This window comes from Hoplias malabaricus, chromosome 4, assembly GCF_029633855.1.
Source record: "Hoplias malabaricus isolate fHopMal1 chromosome 4, fHopMal1.hap1, whole genome shotgun sequence".
Lineage (NCBI taxonomy): Eukaryota > Metazoa > Chordata > Actinopteri > Characiformes > Erythrinidae > Hoplias > Hoplias malabaricus.
This window is the reverse complement of record NC_089803.1, coordinates 9,261,583-9,286,541: the sequence shown is the minus strand read 5'-3', so window position 1 is coordinate 9,286,541 and position 24,959 is coordinate 9,261,583. Positions and strand designations below refer to the sequence as shown.

General features: G+C 40.4%; 1 protein-coding gene across 1 annotated transcript in view; it reads left to right on the top strand.

The window, feature by feature from the left end:
- LOC136695678 (chromosome partition protein Smc-like) overlaps nucleotides 1-14,135 on the top strand; it is a 37,391-nt gene extending 23,256 nt beyond the window's left edge. The window contains exons 6-7 of the mRNA XM_066669899.1: nucleotides 11,977-12,182; nucleotides 13,839-14,135. Of these exons, the coding sequence (XP_066525996.1) occupies nucleotides 11,977-12,182; nucleotides 13,839-14,039 (407 nt within the window). The 3' untranslated portion in view covers nucleotides 14,040-14,135. The remainder of the gene's footprint in view (nucleotides 1-11,976; nucleotides 12,183-13,838) is intronic.
- Nucleotides 14,136-24,959: the final 10,824 nt, after the last annotated feature.

Here is a 24,959-nt window from a genome sequence, read left to right as displayed (position 1 = left end):
ATGTACACAGCTCAAGTCGACTGGGGAGAGATACTTTAACCACATCTCTAGCTCTGCCCGTCAGTCTTGACAGTATCAAGTCATACATTTCAGTATACGTCTCACACTTAACCCTCTTCAGGTAAGTTTTCATCATATCTTCCCATTCATGAACAGAAAATGCATCAGTGTGATCACCCCTGAAATAAGGTGGAGCTCTGGCATCAGATTGTACAACAACCTTAAGCTGTGATGCATCAATGGAAGACTGACACAGTGTAGGCTGAGACTGAACAGTACTAGGCTGATAAATGGAATTAAGGCTTGCTGATATGCTGTCCCCTATTTGTTTAGCAAAATTACTAAACAGACTACCAAGGGCCTCAACAGGAATCACCTGGGCAGGCTTAGGGTTTGGCTGGGAAATGGGTGTGGAGCTAGCAGTGGGGATCAGAGGTGAGTTGATAAAAGATTGATCAGCTGCATAGTTAGGGACACCAGGGGACACAAGTCCACCCCTACCAAAACACAGTGAAGGCATTTGTTTGCCCCTTCCCTCTCCTAAGGTGACACCACGCCCATAACCTGCCATAAACTGAACCTTGAAAGGGTCCCCACTTGACATCATAAATAAAAAATTGGCAGAAGGGGAAAAAAAATAAAATAAAATAAAAAGATTTTTTTTTTAAAGGAAACAACCAGATATGCAGCAAAACGTAAATAAAAACACAAAACCCATCAAATTTTCAAACCAATATACAGAACCAAAATGTTTATATTTTTCCAATTAGAAGTTCAATAATCACTTTTAAAAACACACATCCCTTATTCACGTTTATCCCCCAAAAGGAAAAAGAGGGTCGTATTGATGGGAATGACCCTTAGAGTGTCTATGGTGACGACACACCTTGACGGCCAGCGGAGGGCGCACCCGGGTCGCGCCGCCACGAAGCCAGCAGCAGGGGGAGAAGAGACGGGGGTGACTGCAGCTACATCCGGAGATCAGACGAGCGCTGATCGGCAATGCAACGGGTCTCACGGCACCAAGTGTAACCGGTGGCTTCTTCTTATTTTCTCTGCGTTGTGTTGGTTAATAATGACCGGACCACCGACGTGTTTTGAAGTGCATCTCCATTTATTGGATGAGAAAACTGACAAAACAATGATCAAAATATCACACTCCGGTTAGCGGTCACTCACTCTAAGCCCCTACACAAACCAAACAAAGATATTATTGTTTATTACAGATGGTTTAAAAATTACTCAACTTCCCAAACTTTCACTCACCGCTCCCGCCAAATGCCACAGAGAAAAGGGGGCGGATGGGTGCGAAACTACACCTTATAAAGGGGCTGTCCCCAGAAACCAAACGTAGGGGTACCAAAAAATCAAAAGAAAGGTTCCACACACTAACTGGAGTTACACAGACACGTCAGGTGAGTTACATAAACAAATAAATTTTGTGAAATTATACATAAATAAACATGAAAATAACATATAAAGACAGACTTTAACTGAACACTATTAACAAGGAATTGGCATTGTTACATGTGGTCATCACCCAGTGCCGAGTTTTATTAACCAAGGCTTCATTATGTTAAATCAGGTGTGCAGGTGATTTTAAAAAATCCATATTATCAAGGAGTACATCGGGAAACAAACTTTGTTCTTCATACTAGCTCACAACACCATCCATCCTTCCATTGTCTACTGCTTATATGGGTCTGGGTTGTGGGGTCACAGTAAAGACACCCAGACCTCCCTCTCCCTAGCCACCTCTTCCAGTCCTTCCGAGGGATACAGAGATGTTCCCAGACCAGTCAATCCACATTTCAATCACCCTGTTCCATCTTTCCTCTACTGGTGAACAAGACCCCAAGATACTCAAACTCCTCCACTTGAAGCAGGAGCTCACCAACCTGGAGAAAGCACTCCACCTTCTTCTGACTGAGTATCATGATTTGGAGTTGCTGATTCCTGCTCTGTTTATAGAGGGACTGGATAGCTTGTAATGAGCCCAGCACTCCATACTCCTGGAGCAATACCCTCTACAGAATATCCAGAATACGGGGGGCATGGTCAAATGCCTTCTATAGATCCACAAATCACATGTGGACTGGTAGATCAAATTCCCATGCACCCTCCATTTATGCCCCCCCAGGTCTCTTTCGTTACAACACGTTTACTATTTTACAAAACATAATATTTATTTTTACTCTATTTGTTTTTGTATTTATATTATTATATTATTTATATTTTTTGTAAGGCAGCACGGTGGAGCATCAGGTAGTGTTGCTGTCATACAGCTCCAGGGTCCTGGAGGTTGTGGGTTCAAGTGCCGGGTGACTGTCTGTGAGGAGTTTGGTGTGTTCTCCCTGCGTCTGTGTGGATTTCCTCTGGAAATGAATGTTTCACAATTAATATATGAATAGTTTTTTTTTTTTTTTTTCCTAGTAAGATGTACATAAAGCTACGGAGCCCTGGAAGGGACATGGGTTTAAAAAAAAATAATAATAAAATAAAAAATTAATTCGAGTGAACGAATTAGTTATTCGAATTGATTCTCCGGGGGCTCCGTAGAAGCCAGCTGCCTTTTGCCAAAACTCTTATAATGTGCGAGCCGTGGTACTAATGACTGCAGTCACTGCACATTAAGTAAAATGACCTTATTTAGTCCGTAAAGACAAAACATATCAGTTCAGTGTTGATCACACTGTGTACATATGGATTATTAAGCGAGTGTATGGAAGTGTTGAAGTAAACGGCGTGCATCATCTTTTCGGCTGAGCACTAGAAGCTCAAAGCTGTCATTTAAACACAACGACACAAATAGAATAATTATTTGCACTGGATCGAAGTCCAGAGCCTTACATTTCACCAATTGTCCTGTTTATAACTTAGGAGCCATAGATATTTTACATAATTCCTGTGAAGCTTTGTTAGGCGTCTATCTGTGCGTCAGCCTCCGCAGGGACAACTCGCGCTAATATTAATAAATAAAGAATAATATGTAGGCTTAGTTAGAAACGAACTGAAACAACATTAACCAATTATATATAACTTATATGTCCAGATGTCTTATAATTAGTTATATTAAAACAATTGCTACCATCCCAGTAAACAATTAGCCGTTAATTCAACGTTGAAATAACGTAATTACTGCCGTCTAATCAACATTCTCTTAAGGTTGAAAATGAAAGTTGAAAAGACGTCCAAACACAGACATTGAAAAGACGATTATTCGACATATTTTGGACGTCCATTGACGTTATTAATTGGTCCCGAAATAAATTACTTGTATAAAACGCATTTTGGACGCCATCGATTGGTCACCACTTAACTTAAGATGGATTTTGGACGTCCATTGACGTTTAAAATATGTCCTTGACAGACAGACTACTTTTAGACCTATTTGGAACGTCCAGGGACGTTCCTTGTTTAGTGGGATATGTCCTGTGTTTAAAAATAGTCTGCTTATTTAGGACTCCTATATGTATTAAACTCTGAGGATAACTAGTTACTGTTATTGTTAATCATATATGAAATTATCTAATGTGATTTTTATGTATAAAAAATGACTTCTAAAAAGTCAGTCAGCGTTAATTTCATTACAGATAAGTTGAGGGAAAATTAAGTGTAGTTTCTCAGGACAAAGATAAACATCTTAAAACAGAGCTGTAAGTTCCCGGTGTGAGGCAGAGCTGAAACACTAAACCCCTATAGGAGGGAGTGAGACATCGTTGGCTGCGGCACTGAATAATTGACAGAAAACTCTGGTTGGATTGGCTTAATATAAGTGATAAGCGCATTCTTTGTTTATGTGGTGAGGTGGTAGTTGTCAGGAGGAATATACAATAAAAGTGATGTAGCACGACTATGCCACCTAAGGTACTTTCACCCCTAGGAAAAAAAAAATAAATAAAAAATAAAACCCATTCCGGCCCAGAGATGAGAAAGACACTCAGGTTCGTTCACACCAAGAGGCCAGAGACGCATTTCCAACACTTCCAAATTTATTAACAAAAGATTTTAAAACAAAGTTTCATGTAACCAACAGGACTGGGATGAATATCAGCAGTAAAATAATTACTAGACAAGACCAAGTAGTAGAACAGGGCCGGGTTTACCACAGCAGAGACTGAGCTCAAAGGGAGTCCCCTATACCACCATCATATGTAATCACACCACAGGTTACACACCCAGTGCTCTACACTGCACGACGAGTGACCGGGACTCCACAAACCAACCCTATAACCTCCTGCCGTGACCCACAGCTCCTGTCTAGACAGGGGAGAGAGGGAGAAAGAGCAAAAAAGAGAACACAGAAAGAGCAACAAAATAAAAAAAGAAATCAAAAATTCACTCCAAAAAGACAATATTCTTCACCACACACACCGCTTGATGGTGATGATAACTTTTTCAAATTCAAAGGGGAAAAAAAATAAAATAAATAAATAAAAAATGTCACAGAAACAAAATAAAAAACTAAAGCAAAACAATGTAGTCTTTAAAACAAAACAGAAACAAATCCTTCCTAACTAAAACAAAACCCAGACAAAACAGCAGCATCGCAGGAACTGGAAAAAACCCAGGACCACCCAGGCTCAGGAACCTGAAAAATACAAACACTAAACAAAACATTTGACTAAAATCTAATTTTTAAAAAGTAAGATAATCTGCATACATACCAGGAGACAGTAGCACAGCATTCCCCACTGCGGTAAATAAACTAACACCAAGGTCTAAACAGGGCAGACTGTGCATTCAATACAAAACCTAATGGTTCATCTACCACCTCATCTACACTACCAGCTGGGCGGGGGAGATGATGAATATTAGAGTGCTGACCAGCTGTGGAATGAGCAGTCCGTCACAAAGATGGCAATCCAGAACATGATTGACCATCTAAACGCAACAAAGAATCCTGGGACTGAGAACTTCCCTGTGCAGATATTTCCTCTGGATGCTGATCTACCAATACTCTCCCCAGGGAAATTGTAGGACTGGAGTTACTTAACAGTTCCACGAGGTGGTAAACCCTCGGATACCAACAGGCAAATGTCATCCTCTTCACCGGAACTATCCCCAGGAACCACTGAAATGGGAACCTGAGAAGTCCTAGGGAGAAAGAAAGGCTTCAGTCCGAACACAAGCTTTTAAGATTCTTCGATGGACATGCCTGACCTTAAGTCATTGACTGGGGCAATAGCATAGACAGACGCGTCACCTGAAGGGGCCCTCACCACCCGATATACTACAGAACTCCAAACGTCCTGAATCTTATGCCGCCCCCCAGTACTAAGATCCCGGATGTAAACCAACTGTCCTTCCTGTAAGTGTGCATCCCGAACCTGCCGATCCTTCCTATGACCAGCAGCTGCTAACAACCGTTCATGAGCTCCCTCAAATGCCAACTTAAGCCTTGCCTGGTGCTCTGCCACCCAATCCTGGGTTTCCGCGGGCACAGGCTCTAGAACCTAACCCAACAAAAAGTCTATGGGAAGCCTAGGTTGCTGGCCAAACATTAAAAAGTAGGGAGATTCACCAGATGGGCAGGGGGGGGGGGGGTTATTATAGCAAAAAACCATCTGTGGCAAATTTGATGCACAGTACCGCTTCTGGGAAGATGGCAACGTACGCAGAAGATTTTAAGGGTTCTATTAAAGCGCTCACACTGCCCATTACCAGCAGGGTGATATGGGGTCATCTGAGACCGTTCTACCCCATATAGGCAACACAATTGCTGCATCAGGACACTTTCAAAGCTCCTATCCTGATCGGAATGAATATGGCTTGGAACACCAAACTTGAAGAACCACTCCATCAGCAGGACCTGTGCTACCGTCGAAGCTCGCTGATCACGAGTGGGAACTCCTATGTTATTTGCTGAACACATCCGTCATCACAAGCATGTCCAACCCGTTTCAAGAAGGTTCCAACACCGTAAAATGAATAGCCAAGATTTCATTTGGCCTCGATGCTAGCAAATGTCCCATAAAAGTATGTGGTACCTGCCCAGAATCTTTTGCAACTTGACACCGCTCACATGCTTGACACCACTGTTTAATGTCCTCAAACATCCCTGGCCAATAACAACGCTGCCTCAGCAATTCTGAGGTCCGTTCAATTCCCTGGTGGCCATGTTCCTGATGCAGGTGTTGCAAGGTCTCCTGTTTAAGAACTGTGGGCAAGATAAATTGGAAATTACGCCCCCCCCCCATCAGAACAAAACACCCGACGATATAACACCCCATCATGCTCCACCATGATCCCACTGGCACAATAGTGCCATAGACGGCCTAGAGACCTGGCGTCGCTCTGCAGGAGTGGGCCCAACTTGTCTCCGCCAAAACCCCAAAATCTCTCCAAGAAGGGGGTCTGCATCTTGCAGGGACTGAAGGTCTAATGAGAAGTTACTTGGAAAAATAGAGACCACTGACTGAGTTACAAATGCCACAGGACCCACCCATGAGGCCTGTTGAACTGACGTAGGAACAGAAGTACCTGGAACAACATGCTCAGCCAAATGAGGACCTGACAGATACTGGCGGGACAATGCATCAGCACTCTTATTACTGCGCCCAGACCGATACTTTATTTCAAAGTCAACCTGCCAACTGAGCAAAACCCTCTACAAAGCGCCTATAATAACTGGCAAACCCCAGAATGGAACGCAGCTTAGACACACTGCAGGGACGCTGCCACTGGGCTACTGCCTCTATCTTAGCAGGGTCAGTGGAAACCTCCTTGCTCGAAATAACATGCCCCAAGTACCTAACTTCTTGTTGAAAAAAAAAGACATTTACTCAACTTAGCTTAGCTTTTAAACCCTCCTTTTGCAGACGCCCGAGTACCTGTTCCAGTCGTTGCAGATGCTGGGAAACAGATGAGGAAAACACAATAATATCATCCAAATAAAGAAGCAATGACTGATACTGCTGATCTCCAAACATCCATTGCATTAGCCGCTGAAATGTGCTTGGAGCATTACAAAGCCCAAATGGCATTCGATTCCATTCAAATAAGCCAAAGGGGGTACAAAAAGCTGTCTTAGACTCATCTTGTTCGGCCAGTGGAACTTGATTATACCCGCTGGCCAGATCTAAAGTAGAAAACCAGCGGGCTTCTGAAAGGGCATCCAGGCTCTCCTCGATATGAGGCAAAGGAAAGGCATCTTTGCGCGTCTTACTATTAAGCAATCGATAGTCCACACACACATATGCAGACTCCCGTCCTTTTTAACCAGGACAATAGGGGACACGTAAGGACTACTACTCTCTCACACGACCTGAGCCTCAAGGAGATGATCAATATGAGCCTTTACCAACTCATACTCTGATGGAGGAATATGTCTATACCTCTGCCGAACTGGGACATTATCTAGCAAGGGAATCTCATGGGCAATGAGGTTTGTACAACCCAGATCACTCTCATGAGTAGAAAAACTGAGCTGTAGCTCTGTAAATGATATCTGACCCCCTTCTGTTCTAGATCTGTCAAACCCGATAAATCTAAAGTCTCTATCCCCTTCTGCACTTCGCTATCCACTATTTGGGACAACACTGTGGCAGCAGCGACCCTAACTGCCATAACCCCAGCTGATAGGCTAACAACCTGAGCGCTTCTTAAAAAGCCAAGACAGGTATGGGGATAAAGCAGGACTTCTGTGGTCCCTACATTAACTACTGGAATATGGACGGTGCCTCGAGCACCTGGACAAGACAGGGAGATGTCAACAAACCTGCGGGCAGCCCAGACTCTGAAGGCTCAAAGAGTGCAGACAAGCCACCAGATAACTCTGGACAAGTGCTAATAACCACCTTCATCACACCACCAGGTATACGCACTGCACCCGGGCCTCAAACCCTTACAGCACCCATCGGGTCCCTAGGAACTTGGGCCGCAGACCGATGACACTGTTGCAAGGCCTCAGTAACTGGGCCTGGAGCATGTGCCACTGAAGGCACAAAGAAAGAGGGACCATAAACCAAAAAGCTCCCGATAGCACCGGCTAATAACATTCATCCCCAAGACACCAGGGACTGCCGACAAGGCACCAGGAGGATCCTTCACAACCAGGATCCCACAGTGAGACATCACCTTTTTACACAGGACATCCAGCTCCAAATATCCTATGTAAGGAATATCAAGCCCATCAGCTGCCCAAAGCTGTAGCCATTGGCAAGACCGGTGTTACGACCCAGTCTAGGGTTGAGCCATAACAGAATGAGGTGTGTGTTGTAATTAATGTATAAGAAGGGAATAACTACAGATGTAAATGAAGAAACAAAAGGCAATCTTACCTTACTCACTGTCTATACACAAAAACACAAAACCCACTCCCACAACAAATGACAGCCAACCCTACTCTGGTGAAATATATACACAGTGTTTACAATAATTTACAACAGATCTAACATCAGTATTCAAAAAGGGGCAAAAAAAAACTCATAGTCAAAGTAGGAATGGAACAAAGTCAAAACCAGGAAAACAGACAGAATTCAATATACACAACACAAATCAGAGCACAAAAATAAGGGTTCTTAGCAGCGTACACAGACTAATTTATGATTCCCGCCAAGATGACGTAGACAAAATGTTGACAGACAACACATGGACTGAATGGTGGACCAGACTCAGGACAATGAACAAATACACAAACTGGAATGTGGAATGAACTCTAGACTGGTTTACAAACAGACGGACTGGAACAGATTGCAGAACCTATAATTGTACAGAGAGAGCGAGAGAGAAAACACACATACACAGCGCAGCGTAACACCCCCTCCTACAAATACAACAGAACAGAACATTAACACCTAGACAGAGCATCTGCAACAACTTTATCTACACCCCGCTTGTGACAGAGACAAACTTTACTGTTGGCCAAAAGAAATACCCAACATGCTGATATGTTTTACGAATGCCGAGATGTCCAGAACAGGGATGGTCATGAGCTAGGGACAAAACTTGAGATCTAAAGGGCTGGGGAACTACTATTTGGCATGCATCAGCACAACCATCCAACAAAGAAGGGGGAGACCATGAAACAAAAAGGACACAAACAGAAACAAAAGACAATCTTACCTTACTCACTGTCTATACACAAAAACACACACAAAACCCACTCCCAAAACAAACGGCATCCAGCCCTACTCTGGTGAAATATATACACAGTGTTTACAATAATTTACAACAGATCTAACGTCAGTATTCAAAAAGGGGCAAAAACAAATGAAAAGAAAATGAGGCCTGTTGCAAGGTAACAAGACTGAGAACAGCTGTAAAGTTCAAAGTGCCACTTTCAAAGTGGCTAGAACTTTTTCAGGGTATTCCCAGAAACAGAGACTGTTTGTCTGTAAAGGGCCATTGTGGATCTAGGACATTGTCCAAGACAAGTAGCAACACATCTCATGTTATGCATTACATAAGGTAGTCTCTGTTTCTGGGAATGTCTGCTCCAGCTTTCTTTAAATGTATCCTGTGAAAACACCAACGTTTTGCATACACCTACTGTATGTACACCTCTGGCAAAAGTTATGTCTCTCATGAGTCAGACAACTTGATTTTTACATTGAAAGTAATTTTTTTTTTTGGATTATAACTATTGCTGTTGTTTTGTGTGTATATACTTACATTCTGCAAAATATTGACAGTTGGTCAATAAAAATATTTTAAAACCTGTTAAATAAGCTGCTCAAATTATTGCCTACCCCACCATTACTTCATTCAAACAGCTACATGTTCTTTTTGAGCAATTTCATTAAACATTCAAAAGCTATTGAAATGTATTCTCAAAAATGCATCATCATGGGACATTAATTGTTAAATTGACCAAAATAAGAGGTGTAGTATGTCATGTGCGTGGCACTTGTTCAAATACAACTGGTTTAGAAACAATATCATAAAAGGTTAAAAAGCTATTGAAATTTATTTTCAAAAACCCATCACCATGGGCCAGCAATGGTTAAATTGACCAAAATAAAAGGTGTAGAATATCATGTGGGTTGCACTTTATCAAATACAACTTGTTTAGAAACAATATCCTCAAAGGTTCAAAAGCTATTGAAATTTGTAATGAAACATGTATCACCACAGGCCAGCAATGGTTAAATTTGCCAAAATAAGAGGTGTAGTACGTCATGTGGGTTGCATTTGACCCCCCCCCCCCATTAAATTGAAAGTCCCACCCCAAAATCCTCAACAAGGGAGTATAGGAGGTAAAACCAATGGCAGAACTCCATGTATATTATTTATGTAAAATATCTATGGCTCCTAAGTTATAAACAGGACAATTGTGTGAAATGTAAGGCTCTGGACTTCGATCCAGTGCAAATAATTATTCTATTTTGGTGTCGTTGTGTTTCAGCCGAAAAGATGATGCACGCCGTTTACTTCAACACTTCCATACACTCGCTTAATAATCCATATGTACACAGTGTGATCAACACTGAACTGATATGTTTTGTCTTTACGGACTAAATAAGGTCATTTTACTTCATGTGCAGTGACTGCAGTCATTAGTACCACGGCTCGCACATTATAAGAGTTTTGGCAAAAGGCAGCTGCTTCTACGGAGAATCAATTCGAATAACTAATTCGTTCACTCGAATTAGCTAAAACATATGAACGATTTGTAAATAGTTCACTCGAATTATTATTTTCACCCATGTCCCCTCCAGGGCTCCTTATAAAGCACCACAATTAATTAGTTCATTCATTCATTCATTATCTGTAACCGCTTATCCAGTTCAGGGTTGCGGTGGGTCCAGAGCAGAGGCGATTGCTCTAAGACTGCAAGGGAAGCTCAGCTTGATTGGATGATCTGTCTGAGGCTGAATCCCTTTTTGATTGACAGTGAAATGAGCGAATCAGCGACCCTTTGGTGTAAAGATCGGAGGGAGCATTACATTTTCATTCTGTTCTGTGTTGAACCAGACTTTCCTAATCCTCTTAACAGCATTTTCATAGAATTCATGTATAAATAAACCGACACATTTTATGATGTAGGCCAAAATTGAGCTTCCCCTCCTTGAAAGACCAGCATCCGCCACTGGTCCAGAGCCTACCTGGAATCATTGGGCGCAAGGCGGGAATACACCCTGTACATGCCAGTCTTTCACAGGGCAACACACACACACTTTTTTTTTTAGTCGCCATTTCCACCTACCAACGTGTGTTTTTGGACTGTGGGAGGAAACCGGAGCACCCAGAGGAAACTCACACGGACACGAGGAGAACACACCAACTCCTCACAGACAGTCACCCGGCAGGAATGGAACCCACAACCTCCAGGCCCCTGGAGCTGCGCCACTGTGCCGCCCACCCCAATTAATATATAATTTTAAAATAATTATGTCTTAGGGAGTTTAAGACTTTTGTATGTTAATGTACATATATATATATATATATATATATATATATATATATATATATATATATATATATATATATATAGGTGTTTATTCCATTTAAAATATTGTGCAATTACTGGTCATAAAATGTAATATCCATTACTGCAATAATAACAGGATTAACAGCAGCATAAACATTTTTGGTGTAGTGTATGATGATGGGGACACAGTTGTAGTTTAATGAGTTGGACTTATTGTCAGGAGGTACAGTGTGTACAAGTCTGATGGTCTGTGGATCTACTGAATCTGCTGAATCTCTACCTCAAGCTCAGTGCTCAGTAATTCCTGTAGTGGTTCCCCCCCTGCAGATGATTTGTGTGTTTGATTTTTGAGAATACCTTAGAGAGCATGTTTAGGTACACACTTTTTCGAGTGAATTAGTTACTCGAAAAAGTAACTAATTCATGATGAATAATCTCCTTTCTCCCAATTCTCATTTGGTCTGAACACAGTTTTAATCCCGTCACAAATCACAATGTTGCAGCCACTACATTTTGTGAATTACATATCGTGTGAATACTGAGAAATGCAGAAAATCCCAGATTATTTATTAATACATGTACATAATTTCTACATTCACTAGGCATCATCCCCAAACCAACCCACCTTCAAGATGTCCAGGTATACCTGAGTAAAAATCAGAAAGTCTTCATTGAGCTGAAAGCCTTCTGGAACAAGGTGCACAGTTTGTTGGGTGTCATCAAAGACAAGAATTTTGTGGGTGAAGATCTCATCGATTATCCTGACCTTAAGGAAAAATTTCTGAAGTCAATCCATACATCCTCTGAGGTAACTTTAGTTGAACAATAGGGTTGTTTTTTGTTTTCTTTAAAATAGTACAAAGACAACATATTAAATATTGAAAATTAGACAATGTATTGTTTTTTTAAAAACATTTGCCAGATTTAAATCTGATGCCAACAACCATTCCAAAAATTTGCATCAGGGCCAGTGTTTATCACTGTGATGCATCACTTCTTTTTTGGACAACACTTTGTACTGTAAACTGAAGAGACTAATTTCTGTAGGTTTAAAAGTTCCTGTTATTATGATTCCAGCTGTTCAAAGGTCAGGGTCTCTGTTATATATCTTTTTTATAATACACCATTTGTTTTCAGATGGTTGTAATGCAGTCTATGGAATATCTCCAGTAAACATGTGACACGTGACAAATTGTTATGACTGGGTATAAACAAGCTTCCATCAAAGGCTCATGCTTTGCAAGCAAATATATGTTGTAGCTCAGCACTTTGTGCCCAACTGTGTGAGAAAACTGTTAACCAGTTCAAAAACAGTTTAGTGTAAGGTTCAATATATTTCTCCATCTGCTCTGAATAACATGTAAAAAGATTGAGGTTATCCAGAGAAATTTCAGAGTTTGGTTCTAGGGCTGTTCTGCTCTGGGAATACGAAGAGCAGCTGGAAAAGATGAAAATGAGCACAGTTGTCTTGAGCCATTCCTGAAAACAGGCAGTGCATCTTCCATTTATTTATTTGTGACTTACTTTTTACAAATTCGAAGCGGGTTTTTTCTCGTTTTCCATTTTCTCATTTTTAAATTAAATGGCCCAAATGTACACAGACCCAGCAGCTATATTTTCTATTATGATTGAAACCCACACAGAACATACATATAGAACCCAAACCTACAGAACACAAAATGGCTGTGAAGATGTATCTATCAAAAAATCTACCTATAAAATCTATCAAAAAAGAGTATTTTTTGTTTGTTTTTATTTTTTTCACTGTGGGTTTACATCAACAAGAAATGATGTACATACTTTCTCTACTAACTGTTAATCACTTATGGAGTATATGATTGTTAGATGCAGGCCACTTTACCTTACATTGACCACAGTGTTCATTGTCGGACTCTGAATTATATGGGGTGATTAGTGAACTGCAGAATACACAACCAGATTGATTGTTTATTGCTTCTGGAGTAGCACAAATCTCAAGTCATTTTTCCCCAAATTCTATCATCAACTTTGCAATGAGAGTGGTGAATACGCTGAATCGACCAATCACGCCATCCACCTTCACTCTAGAATTTCTGTCATCATCAAAATCAATACCTCAACCCTGAAATTGATTAAGCGGCAAAGAAGGTGATGATGATGATAATTATCAAAATCAATAAAAGACATTCAATTTACTCAACATAATGCTATTCCTCTAGTGTCTTACACACTGCTCAGTCAGGCACCAGTTTATTAAAGGCAGTTAATTTGTGGACTCACTCCTTTTTCGCTCACATACTCACAATCCAGGACACCAAAGAAAACCTCAACCAAACTACCTCTCTAACTCTGAAACTCTAGGTATCAAAGCCTGAATGCCCAGAGAAAAATTAATAGAAAAAAAATACAGGTAACCCCCATCCTTAATGTTCTTATTTGTTATTTTGCATTAACGGAGACTAAATATCTGACTGTTGTTTCGCAGATTTGGGGCATGTTTGGAGCGTCCTGTAACAAATCTGTTCAGATATTCCAAAGTCAAGCTAATGACGCCTACAAGTTCCTGGAGATTGACCCAGCCTCACTGTCCACGGAGGAATGGCAGAAACAATATGACCATGTGAAAAATCAGCTTGAGGACCTTAAGGTCTCTGGCAATTTGGCAACCTCTGCTATTGAAAAGTGACAAAGCTAAGGCTAAAGTATTTGTATTTATTGTTAATATTTTCCTTTTTCAAGCTTTAATTGAAACATTATCCTGTATTCTTAACTACTTAATAAATCACCGTGTTAATTAGATCTATGACCTTTATTTCTTTGTTTCCTTTGTTTTAATCTTTTTTTACTTTATTTTCTTGCGTGCATTTTTTTGTCATTAGTATTAAACTTGAATGTTAAAAAATTATTATGCCTCCATCATGGTTAAAATAGTCATGAGCACTAAATGTTCTGCTTAAACCTGTGTTGTGTTGAATACAGCTGTGGCCTGGTGGTTAAGGAACTGAGCATTTAACTAGAAGGTTGCTTGTTCGATCCCCAGAGTAAGGCACCACTGTGGCTAGTAGTGATGTGTCGGTCGCGAACGAACCGGTTCAAAGAGCAGGTTCTTGTAAGTGAACGATGAGAGCCGGTTCCCGTCTAAGACCGAGCCATTTTTTTCTAAGGCTTGTCATTCAACCAATCAGAGAACAACAAGCAAGCTCCAACCCTCCAACCCTCCAAGCTGAGACACTTGGTTTTCCTGAATGCCAATCTGCCTTCCAAAAAATAGATGAAGAAAATGTTAAATCAGTTAAATGTTTGTTGACAGTTGTGGTTGTTTTAATCACTACCGTTGAATGCTGCTCTTTTACACTTTGCAGAGTATTTGTTTATTTTATTACCCAGAAATGGATGATTATTTAATTTAATAAGCTATTGTAATACCTACTTTTTGGGTTCCATTGGCTATATTTCAGAGTTTACAAGTGATTTTTTATCATTGAATGTGTGAGTGCAATCAGTGAGTTATTACAAGACAGCCATAAAACAATTGGCTATTGCAACACTATTTATTATTTTTAATATTGAACAATAATTAATAATAGTCATGTAAAATGTAGGTAATATTGTTCTGTACCAGTGGAAATAAGTGGTAAAACAAAGAGCCATTTAGGAGCCGAAAGAGCCGGCTCTTTATGAAGAGCCGAGCCAAAAGAGCCGGCTCCCCAAAAAGAGCCGAAATTCCCATCACTAGTGGCTAGGGCTGTCCACTGTGTGCATGTGTGCTCACTGCCCCCTAGTGTTCACTAATGTGTGTATGCAAATGTGTGTTTCACTGCATGGATTGGGTTAATTGAGGAGAACCTATTCCTCTGTGTGCAAGCCAATAAAGTGATTCTAATTGTAACATGTAAAGGCATTACATACTTGGAACACAAAGCGTAAGTAAATGTATTCCAATCCAGTAACTTAAAAAAGGCAGGATTCTGAATTTAGAACCCTTCCTATTTATCCAGGCTGTGGGACTGACACTACAACATGATGCATTCCAGAGCTGCCAGAGTTCCCAAGTTTTTTTTTAAAGCAGCAGAGAGAACCCAAACTTTATTACAAACCATTTTGTCTCTATCAACAGAACTCTGCGCATTTACTAGTAGTATATATCCTACACCTTCTGTCAAACACCTCTGTGAATGATTTATGACCCCTTGATTTATGACCCCTGATTTATGACCCAGGTGACAGGTCAGTACAGGATGTCCTTATATGGGCTTCCCCTCACACCTACACCCCACCCCCTGACACCCTCACACCCCCCAACATGTTGGGGTGGGTTGTGCTTGCATGTGGTATTTAAACTGACACTGGTGGATTTCTATGTCTAAATGCTTTTAAAATGTCTACAGCGTGTGTAAATCAGTCTCTTTTTAGAGATTCTACAGTTACACCAACTATTAGTTCTGAAACCAACGTTGCTTTTACGCCAAGGAAGAAACGGCATGGTAAAGCATTTGGTAGCAGTCCTCGCGAATATTTTAGGGGTGTTAAAATTAACCTGTTTGATTCTCGGGCTTATGACGTTTGTGGGATGGTCAAAAGTGGATCAACGCCTTCCAGTGATGTCTGTTAAAAGAAACATAAGCCGACACTGAAACCACACGAAGTCAAGACACGAACAACACGCAAGCCATCATGTTTGAGGATATACTTCCAGCAGACCATCCCGACACCCGCGGACCTATGTGGTGTGGAAATTATCGACTGTCGGACATTGAATATACGCCGATTAACACGGGTCGTGGGTTTGTAAACTACAGCTATGGTGAATCGACGGCGGTTACCAAAGCGGTATCAGACAACAGTTTGTTGGGTCAATATGGTGATGATCTCAGTTGTGTGGACATTGTGAACCCGCATGTTTTTCGACAAGACCCGGTGGATGATTTGGCAACGTTGATGGCTAGACAACTGACAATCGCCGAAGCTCCTGAAGACAACGCTATATCTGCTCTGATTGATGTGGTGGACGGGCAAGTAAGCTCTACGGCGCTAAAACTGATAAAGTCCACTGTCGTTGTAATCCTACAACACATCATAAACAACAAGCTGAAGGAAACATGTCTTGGTTGTGAAGTGGATCACCCTAGTCAACTTCGACATTCGTGTCTGTTTGAACCTGATATCTTCTTTTTTGAAAAATACTATAAAGATATAACAAGGACATTGTTCACGCCCGCCTTAAAACATGCCATAGCTGGGCTTCTAAAGTGTTTTGGAATAGAACTACCCCTTCTAAAAATTCAAGGATGTGTTGAAACAGTCGTCTGTGAATTACAATGCGAGCCGTACATTGTGGAAAAGCTGCAGGAACTAAGAGAAAGCCTGATTGATCAAACCTCTGAACAGTTTGTCAGCGATGCCGTTGACTGTTGGGAAGGTGATTCAAAGACTTGCAGAGCTGTTTAAGTGAAAATGGGGATAGTTTGCGGACACCAAAGTCTGTCAAAGCGTGTGCTGAAACACCGTGTGAACTGCGAATTGACACGTTTGTTGTATAAATGTATTGACGATAGTGTGGATGATTTTACACTCATTAATAGTGTGTATGATGTCAATGTTAAACGTTTACAAAATTTCAAGAACCAAATGAATATTGTTAAATCAACATCGCATGATTGGTGTCATTTGACACAGTTATGTATAGATTCTGACGAAACAACCCTTGTGACTATTAGTAAATTACTGTCTCTCATGCCTAAGAGTGAAAATGTGGTAAAAATTGGTTATGTGCTTTGTCTATGTACATATATAATAGACATTTGTGTGATAAAACTTTCAACAAAGAAACCAATTGATGTTTGTAAAGTGATTGAAACATTTGTTGAATATCTAGTTGAGAAAAATGTAGATGTGTGTGCAAACTTTTTAGATTTCATCGATGCATTGTGAATAAAACAGTCAAACAAACAAATCTGGGGTCATTATTTTCAACAATGTCATCTATCGACACATCAAATCTTATGAGAACGGTATATTACACGCCGTCTAATTCTGGTTCATTAGGCGGTAAAAATCGTTTGAAACGGGGTGTTTTAGAGAATACAGGATTGTGTCTGTCTGATCAACAGGTTTCAGACTGGTTATCTGGAGAGGATGCATACACACTCCACAAACCCATACGACATAATTACAAAAGAAACCGGGTTATAGTATATGGCATTGACGCTCAATTCCAAGCTGATCTTGTTGATATGAGTGCGTATTCTAGGGAAAATTACGGATATAAATATATGTTGACATGTATTGACGTGTTCAGCAAATATGCGTGGGCTCGACTGTTAAAAAATAAGTCTGGTATAGAAGTCTCAAAGGCATTTGCGAACATATTAGAAGAAGGCAGAGTTCCTCAAAAGTTACAGACTGACAGGGGTAAAGAGTTTTTCAACAAACATTTTCAAAAATTAGTATCAAAAAACAAAATCAAACATTTTGCTACAGGTAGTGAGCTAAAAGCCAGTGTCATAGAGCGGTTTAATAGAACGCTAAAAAGTCGTATGTGGCGTTATCTAACAGCTGTAAACTCCAAAAGGTACATTGATGTTTTACAAGATATTATGAGCGGTTACAATAATAGTTACCACCGTAGTATCAAAACCAAGCCAGCTGATGTGACGAAAGAAAACGAATCTAGCGTGTTTAAAACGCTGTATGGTGTGAGAAACAAATTAGACAAGAAAACCATATTTAAGTACAAGACTGGTGACGTTGTGCGTATTTCTAAAGTCAGGGGTCCGTTTACAAAGGGGTATGAGGAGAACTATACACAGGAGTTTTTCACTATATCAGAATGTATCCGACGACAACCACCCGTTTATAAATTGAAAGATTATGACGGTGACATTATACACGGCCGTTTCTATGAAGAAGAGTTGCAAAAAATACGCATGTCTACAGAAAAAGCATTCAAAGTTGAAAAGATTTTGGATAAAAAAAAACAGGGTAAAAAAACAATGGTTTTAGTGAAATGGTTAGGTTGGCCGTCAAAATTTAACAGCTGGGTTCCTGAAAATGATGTTGTGGACATACAAAGGCCTTAAAAGGTGTTGTACTTTGTGAACTAGTTCATTTACATCAAAGGACAAATATGGGGGACAATGGTTTTTGCGTCACACTGCCGAGCAATTCGTCTATGTCGGTATACCCCGATAATCAAATTTCTAATTATAGAACAAAACTAGCGAAACCAATCGATCTAAAAGGTGACTGGGAAGTAGGGGTGATAGAGTTTCAATACCCACGAACGTGGACAACCTTTTGTGAGCTAGATGCCACATTTAGCGTAATTGATAAAAAATCTGGCAAAACAACACAAATAACACTACCTACAGGGTATTATAACCATATACCGGCATTAGTTGCTGAGATTAATATCCATCTAGCAGACCATTCAATAGGTCTTGTTTATGACCAAATAAGTCACAGGTTATTTATTAAGACGTTATCTGATATCGGTTTGATATTTAATGGTAAACTAGCCATCATCTTGGGTTTTAAACCGGGTGTGATACTAGAGTGTGTAGTTAAAACAAATGACCCGGATGTCGTACAAAAAGAGTACGCGCCACACCCTGTCGACATCTATGGTGGTTTCTACTCAATGTTTGTTTACACAGACATTGTTGATTACCAATTAATTGGTGACAGTTTTGTACCTCTGTTAAGATGTGTACATATATCAGGGAACAACCATGATATTGTCACAGTTAGATACAGTAAGCCACACTACGTGTCGACAACAAAATCACAGATAAACGATATCGCTATAGAAGTGAAAACCGATCAGAACCAGCACGTAAATTTTTCTTATGGGAAAGTGGTTGTAAAGCTACACTTTAGACCTGTAAAACAAGGAATTAGGTTTTGAAAATGGAATCTTTCAACAGACAGGCCATGGATCCTGAACGTTACGTTTCTTACTATCAAAGTCAGGCCGGAGGCCACATGCCCGGCTATACAGGTAGCCCAACAATGTATGGTGCGGGATTTGGTGGGATTTTTAGAAATTTATTCAGAATGGCTATACCGTTGTTCAAGAAGGGTTTTAATATAGCCAAACCACATCTAAAAACAGCTGCTAAAAACATTGTAAGCGATGTTGTCAGTAACGGTCTGACGCGTATGATGGCACACAATCAAGATGGGTCGGGTATGTTGGTGATGGCTCGAAAATCTGTGAAACGACCCCCTGGTAAGAGGCGTGGCCGTCCTGCTAAGAAAACCAAGCTTGAGATGAAAAAACACATAGTGTCAAAAAGAAAGCGTAAGGGGAAGCAGACAACAACCTCGACCTGTAGGAAACCTATTAAAACCATTTTCTGATCATGGCTCTACTTCATCGCATGTCTGAGGAGTGTATTAAATCAGAACTGGACTTGTTTACAGTACCTTTAACACAAACCGCTATTGAGAAAAACACTTATGTCGAAATTCCGCCGCTGTCAGCAATATCCGACACTGCCCCACTGGAGTTTTTCATAGCCGGCCATGGTGAAGATTATATGGATCTAAATAACACACTATTATACCTTCGTCTTAAAATCACAAAACCTGACGGAAGCGACATTGATGACGGTGCCGCTGTGGGGTTGATAAACTATCCTGGAGCCACAATATTTTCACAGGTCGACGTGTCCCTAGGAGACAGGCTGGTATCACAGAGTTCAAGTACCTACCCATACCGTAGCATGATAGAATGTCTTGCCAACTATGGTCGGGACACCCTGGAAACTGTCTTCTCTGCAGGCCTCTTTTATCTGGACACTGCAGGGCATATGGATGAAACAAACCCCGCAAGGAACAATCGCGGTTTGGCAAAGAGGGCCGCATTTACAAACGCTAGTAATGTGGTAGAACTGCTGACCCCGATTCATAGCGACATATTTTTTCAGGAGAAATTGATGCTTAACGGTGTTGATATAAAAATTTGCATGACACGTAATAAGGATGATTTCTGTCTAATGCGGCATGACGCGTTAGCATACAAAGTGAATATTCTCTCTGCATCGTTATTTGTCAAAAAAGTATCTGTGTCACCAGCTGTAAGGTTGGGTCATGCCCAGACATTGTTGTCAACAACGGCTAAATACCCCATTGACAGAGTGTGTCTAAAAAACTTTTCCATACCCGCTGGAACACGTGTTTCTAACCAAGAAAATTTGTTCTTGGGGACTCTACCCAAGTCTATGATAATAGCCATGGTTGATAATGATGCATTCACAGGCGCGTATAATAAAAACCCCTTCGCGTTTAAACATTACAACTTGGAGTTTCTTGCGGTCTATTTAGACGGCCAACAATTTCCAGCCAAACCACACCAACCCGATTTCCACACTGGTTCCGCCGTGCGCGAATTCTTCCAGTTAGCGCTTGCATCTGGAAGACATCTGAAAAACCAGGCATTGCCAATTGATAGGCAGGATTTCCTACAGGGCTACACTCTGTATGCGTTTAACCTCACACCTGATGAAGAATGCGGTCAACACGTGTCTTTGGTCAAATCAGGTAATATTAGACTGGAGGTCCGTTTCAGACAGCCGCTCCCGCATACTGTAAATTTGGTTGTGTATGCTGTTTTTGACAGCATCATTGAAATCTCTAACCGAAGACAAGTTTTAGTGGATTATTACTAATGAATACGTTGGAGCTGTCTGCTGTAATGGACAAAGTGGCTGTTAACACACATTTTCTCGGTGTGTTAGCATGTGACCAATTACCAACAAATGGTATATGGAAATTACCTGTGACGGCTATTGTCAATACACACTCATCTGATCTTCCTGGCGAACATTGGCTTGCTATCTACATAAGTGAAGACCGTGTCGGGTGTTTTTTTGACAGTTTTGGAAATGCACCTACCTATGACAAGTTCCCTAAAATTATTAGTGATTTCCTTAAAACAACATGCACGACTTTGAGGTATTCTACCAGACAAGTTCAAGATTTTACATCAACTACATGCGGTCAACATTGTGTGTTTTTTCTATACCACATGGTTAGACTGTGTAATTATGAAGAAGTGATGTCAAAATATGGTTTTAATTTAACTAAAAATGACAATATGGTTTCAGCCTTTGTGAAACATTTGTATCCGTGTGTTTGTAAGAACAGGTCGTTTATTTGTATACAACATGTTCAAAAAAGAGAGATGTTTATTGTATAACCCTGTGTAGTGTAAAGCTGACGAATAAAAACACTGATTTTCAAAAAAGATTTTCAACTCTGGTTCGTTTATTTACAAATATACATGTAACAATAATAAAACAACAAATGACAGTTTTCAAACAATGTGAAAAATATTCAAAACAATCAATTAAACAACACAATCACACACACATCAAATAAAATAAAAATAAAATATATAACAATTAGAAGTTTAACCAAACACTTCTGTCTAAAACGGGGGAGTGAAATCTGGGGTGTTCAACACTCTTAACAGGCGATTGCAAAGTGTCTTTCACTGGTGTAGCATAATCAGCAGACTTTTTATTTTTTAACAAATTAATTTTTTGTCTGACAAACTTATTTGGTATGGTAGAAAGAGGGATGTTTAAAACAGCAAAAGCCTCTAGAAACTCGCTCCACCCCTGAGGTCTACGATCATCGCTAACACGGTGTGCGGCGGTGATGCTTTTCACCAAGTCCAGAATATGTGACCCTGGGATCGTACGTCCATTTAAGACAAATTCTCCTAATTCATTCCAGGAAGACACATCTTTTGATTTAGACATTGTATCTAAAACATACTGAACATTCTGTCTGCTTCGCGAAGATACATTTCTAAGAACATCATCGAGTATGGAATGTTTGTTACCAGTCTGATCGACAACATTTATTTCCTTATTAACAGTATCCGCATGCGGCAATGACAATGTTAAAGTATTGGTCTCCATATCACCATGTTTAGCGATGGTTAAATATCTCTGTAACACGGATGTATAAAGTTTGGCCTTCTCGTGGGGGTCGAGATCCCTCCTGGCCAAAATATCTCTGATCGACACGTCCAAATCATTTTCTACAATTTGTCGGACAGCGCCCCGACTGTTATCGCTCTTTAACTTATCCAACTGGTGCTGAGGTACCAAAAATAATTTTTCAGCATACTCCATGTCTTCAGTTTATTTCCCCGCTATCAAGCTTGCTATAAATGGTAAAGCAACGCTTAACAATGGTAAAAGAAAGCCGCCTTTCTGATTAATTATTTTCTTTTTCCGTGAAACACCAACCTTTTTATCAGCGATAAATTTAATTTCAGACTTCTTCTTCTTTAACTCACGATATTGTGTTGATGTGAGAGGTACAATGCCATTAAGAACATTAAGGGCAACCTCACACAGAGTTAAGATAAGTTCATTAGACGCCGTTTGTAAAATAACACGTCTCTGTGCTGGTGTGGCTTTAAATAAAAGTTTAAGAAGCGGCAGGTTTCTATATAGTCTGTCCGACATGCTGATCTATCTGTGTATTTTCGGAATGTAAACAACAGGCGTGTTTGAAAGCAGATCTGTTCTGAGACGAAAGTTTTCAGGAGTCTTAGCTTTATAATCAATTAAAAGGTGACCGAACGGCTTGCTAACAGCATTTTGAAAACATTCCATGAAAAATTTGGTGTTGCCGGGGTACATCTGTCTACCTAATACACAAACCTGATTGTTGTCTCTTGGATTTTTAAATAATATGAGATAGTTTGTATTCAAACTAATTGTCCTACTAGACTTTCCTTGAAAAAACAAATTTTGCATTAAGTAAATGGCGCTTAAATTTCTGTGATGTACATACTGTGTAAACACCTTTTCCACTTCGGCATTATTGCTGGCATCTTTCATAACATCATCAATTATTAACAAATTATTTCTGTTAAGCGGTAAAAGTGTGTCATCACATAGCGACGTTGGTATCCCTTGAACAAAAACAATATTTCTTATCTTTAACATTTCATCATAAAGGGGTTGCCAGCAGTCATAAATGTATACTATATTTTCTATTTTATTTGAAATCAACTCATCAGAACGCTCAATCAACTGTTTTACAAAAAAAGTTTTTCCGGAATTTGATGGTCCGCTTATTACACACGAAAATGGGTGTTGTAATCTAAAATCAAACCCGTCAACATCTATCACACCTCGACCGTCTTTAGTACCCATAAGGAAGTGTTGAAAAATCAGGCAACAGGACACGTTTGTTGTACACAACTTTAAACCGCTTCACTACTGATTTGTTTTTCAGCGTGAGGTTCTTTTTATTTCTCACAATGCCGTCAGCGCGAGCAAGTATGTGTCGGCTAGTATCGCGATTCGTCACATAATTATCAACAAGGTCAATAAGTGTGTCGAGTCTAATAACTTTTGAGTTTTCAGAATTTAGCGTAATGCCCTTTGCTTTCATGCATGTTTTACCGCCAGCTGTAAGATAACCGTACGTCTTAGGACCTCCAGAGCAGAACTCTGTAATGTAATCACCACCACCAATCTCGTCTGTCAAATCGCCTAAATAAGGCCCCAGAGGGGGTTCCCAATCACCTTCACGAGAAACAAAAATAACACTGTCAGTGTCGCTATACAACAATCTGTCTCCCAATTTATCCATTAGATTATACAATTCTAAACGAGCGTGCGCTGTTGTAAATGCGCCGAGGAATACATTAATATCACGTGTTGGACAGCTGTCTCCAGCCGAATAGCACCACTGAATCAATGCTGCGGTGTCGGACACAAATGAAAAGTGTTTAACCTCATAGCCGTCACCAAAGATGTGTTGTGAAAACTGTTCAGGGTCCGTTAACACTTCAGACACGGGCAGGTTTTCCCTCATTGAAAAACGGCCCCACAAGCTGTTTAACAACAATTTGTTAATAGAGCGACGCGCCTGGTTAAGGCATATCTTGTCAGGATTCAGTTGGATATTTTCCTTTTCAAAATAATCCCTGATGTATTCGGCCCTCTCTTCCTCTGTGACAGCATGTGCTGGATAACCACTGGCCTCCTGCTTGTACTGTAAAAACGTCTTTACATACTCGCAGAACAATGTCTCTGAACTGTCTGGGAAATGCCAAACTTCATGGATTTTTGCAACTACATACCCTTTCTCAACAGCCTTCACTAGTTCAATACTGACCCATGACCCCGTTATAGATCTCTCTTCATCACTATGCATACATGAATGCAACTGGTTTTCGTGCTCGGCACATGTGCGGCACAGCGGGAACATTAACTTTCCATTACAACGGTATGGTAAAACAGGGTGAAGGAGTTTTCTTGGCGGATATACTGTTGCCTTGACTAGACCATAGTAATCCTCAAGAGGTTGAAAGTCTTTGAAAAATATTTGGGGGTGCCCTACTGGGTATTTCTTCCGGGCCTGGCAGAATGGGTACAAGCTGGTGAAGTCCAAATATCTAATCTTCTCACCCTCCTTTGCTTTGTAATACAAATTATACGCATTTGTTCGACCACCAAAAAGTGCGTCTCTTGGTTTGAGTCTTTCAGGAGCTGTGTAATTAGAAATGAACGTGGCAACATCCAAATCATCCCTCTTAGCAGATGCCCACTGACATTCCCACATCACTTCA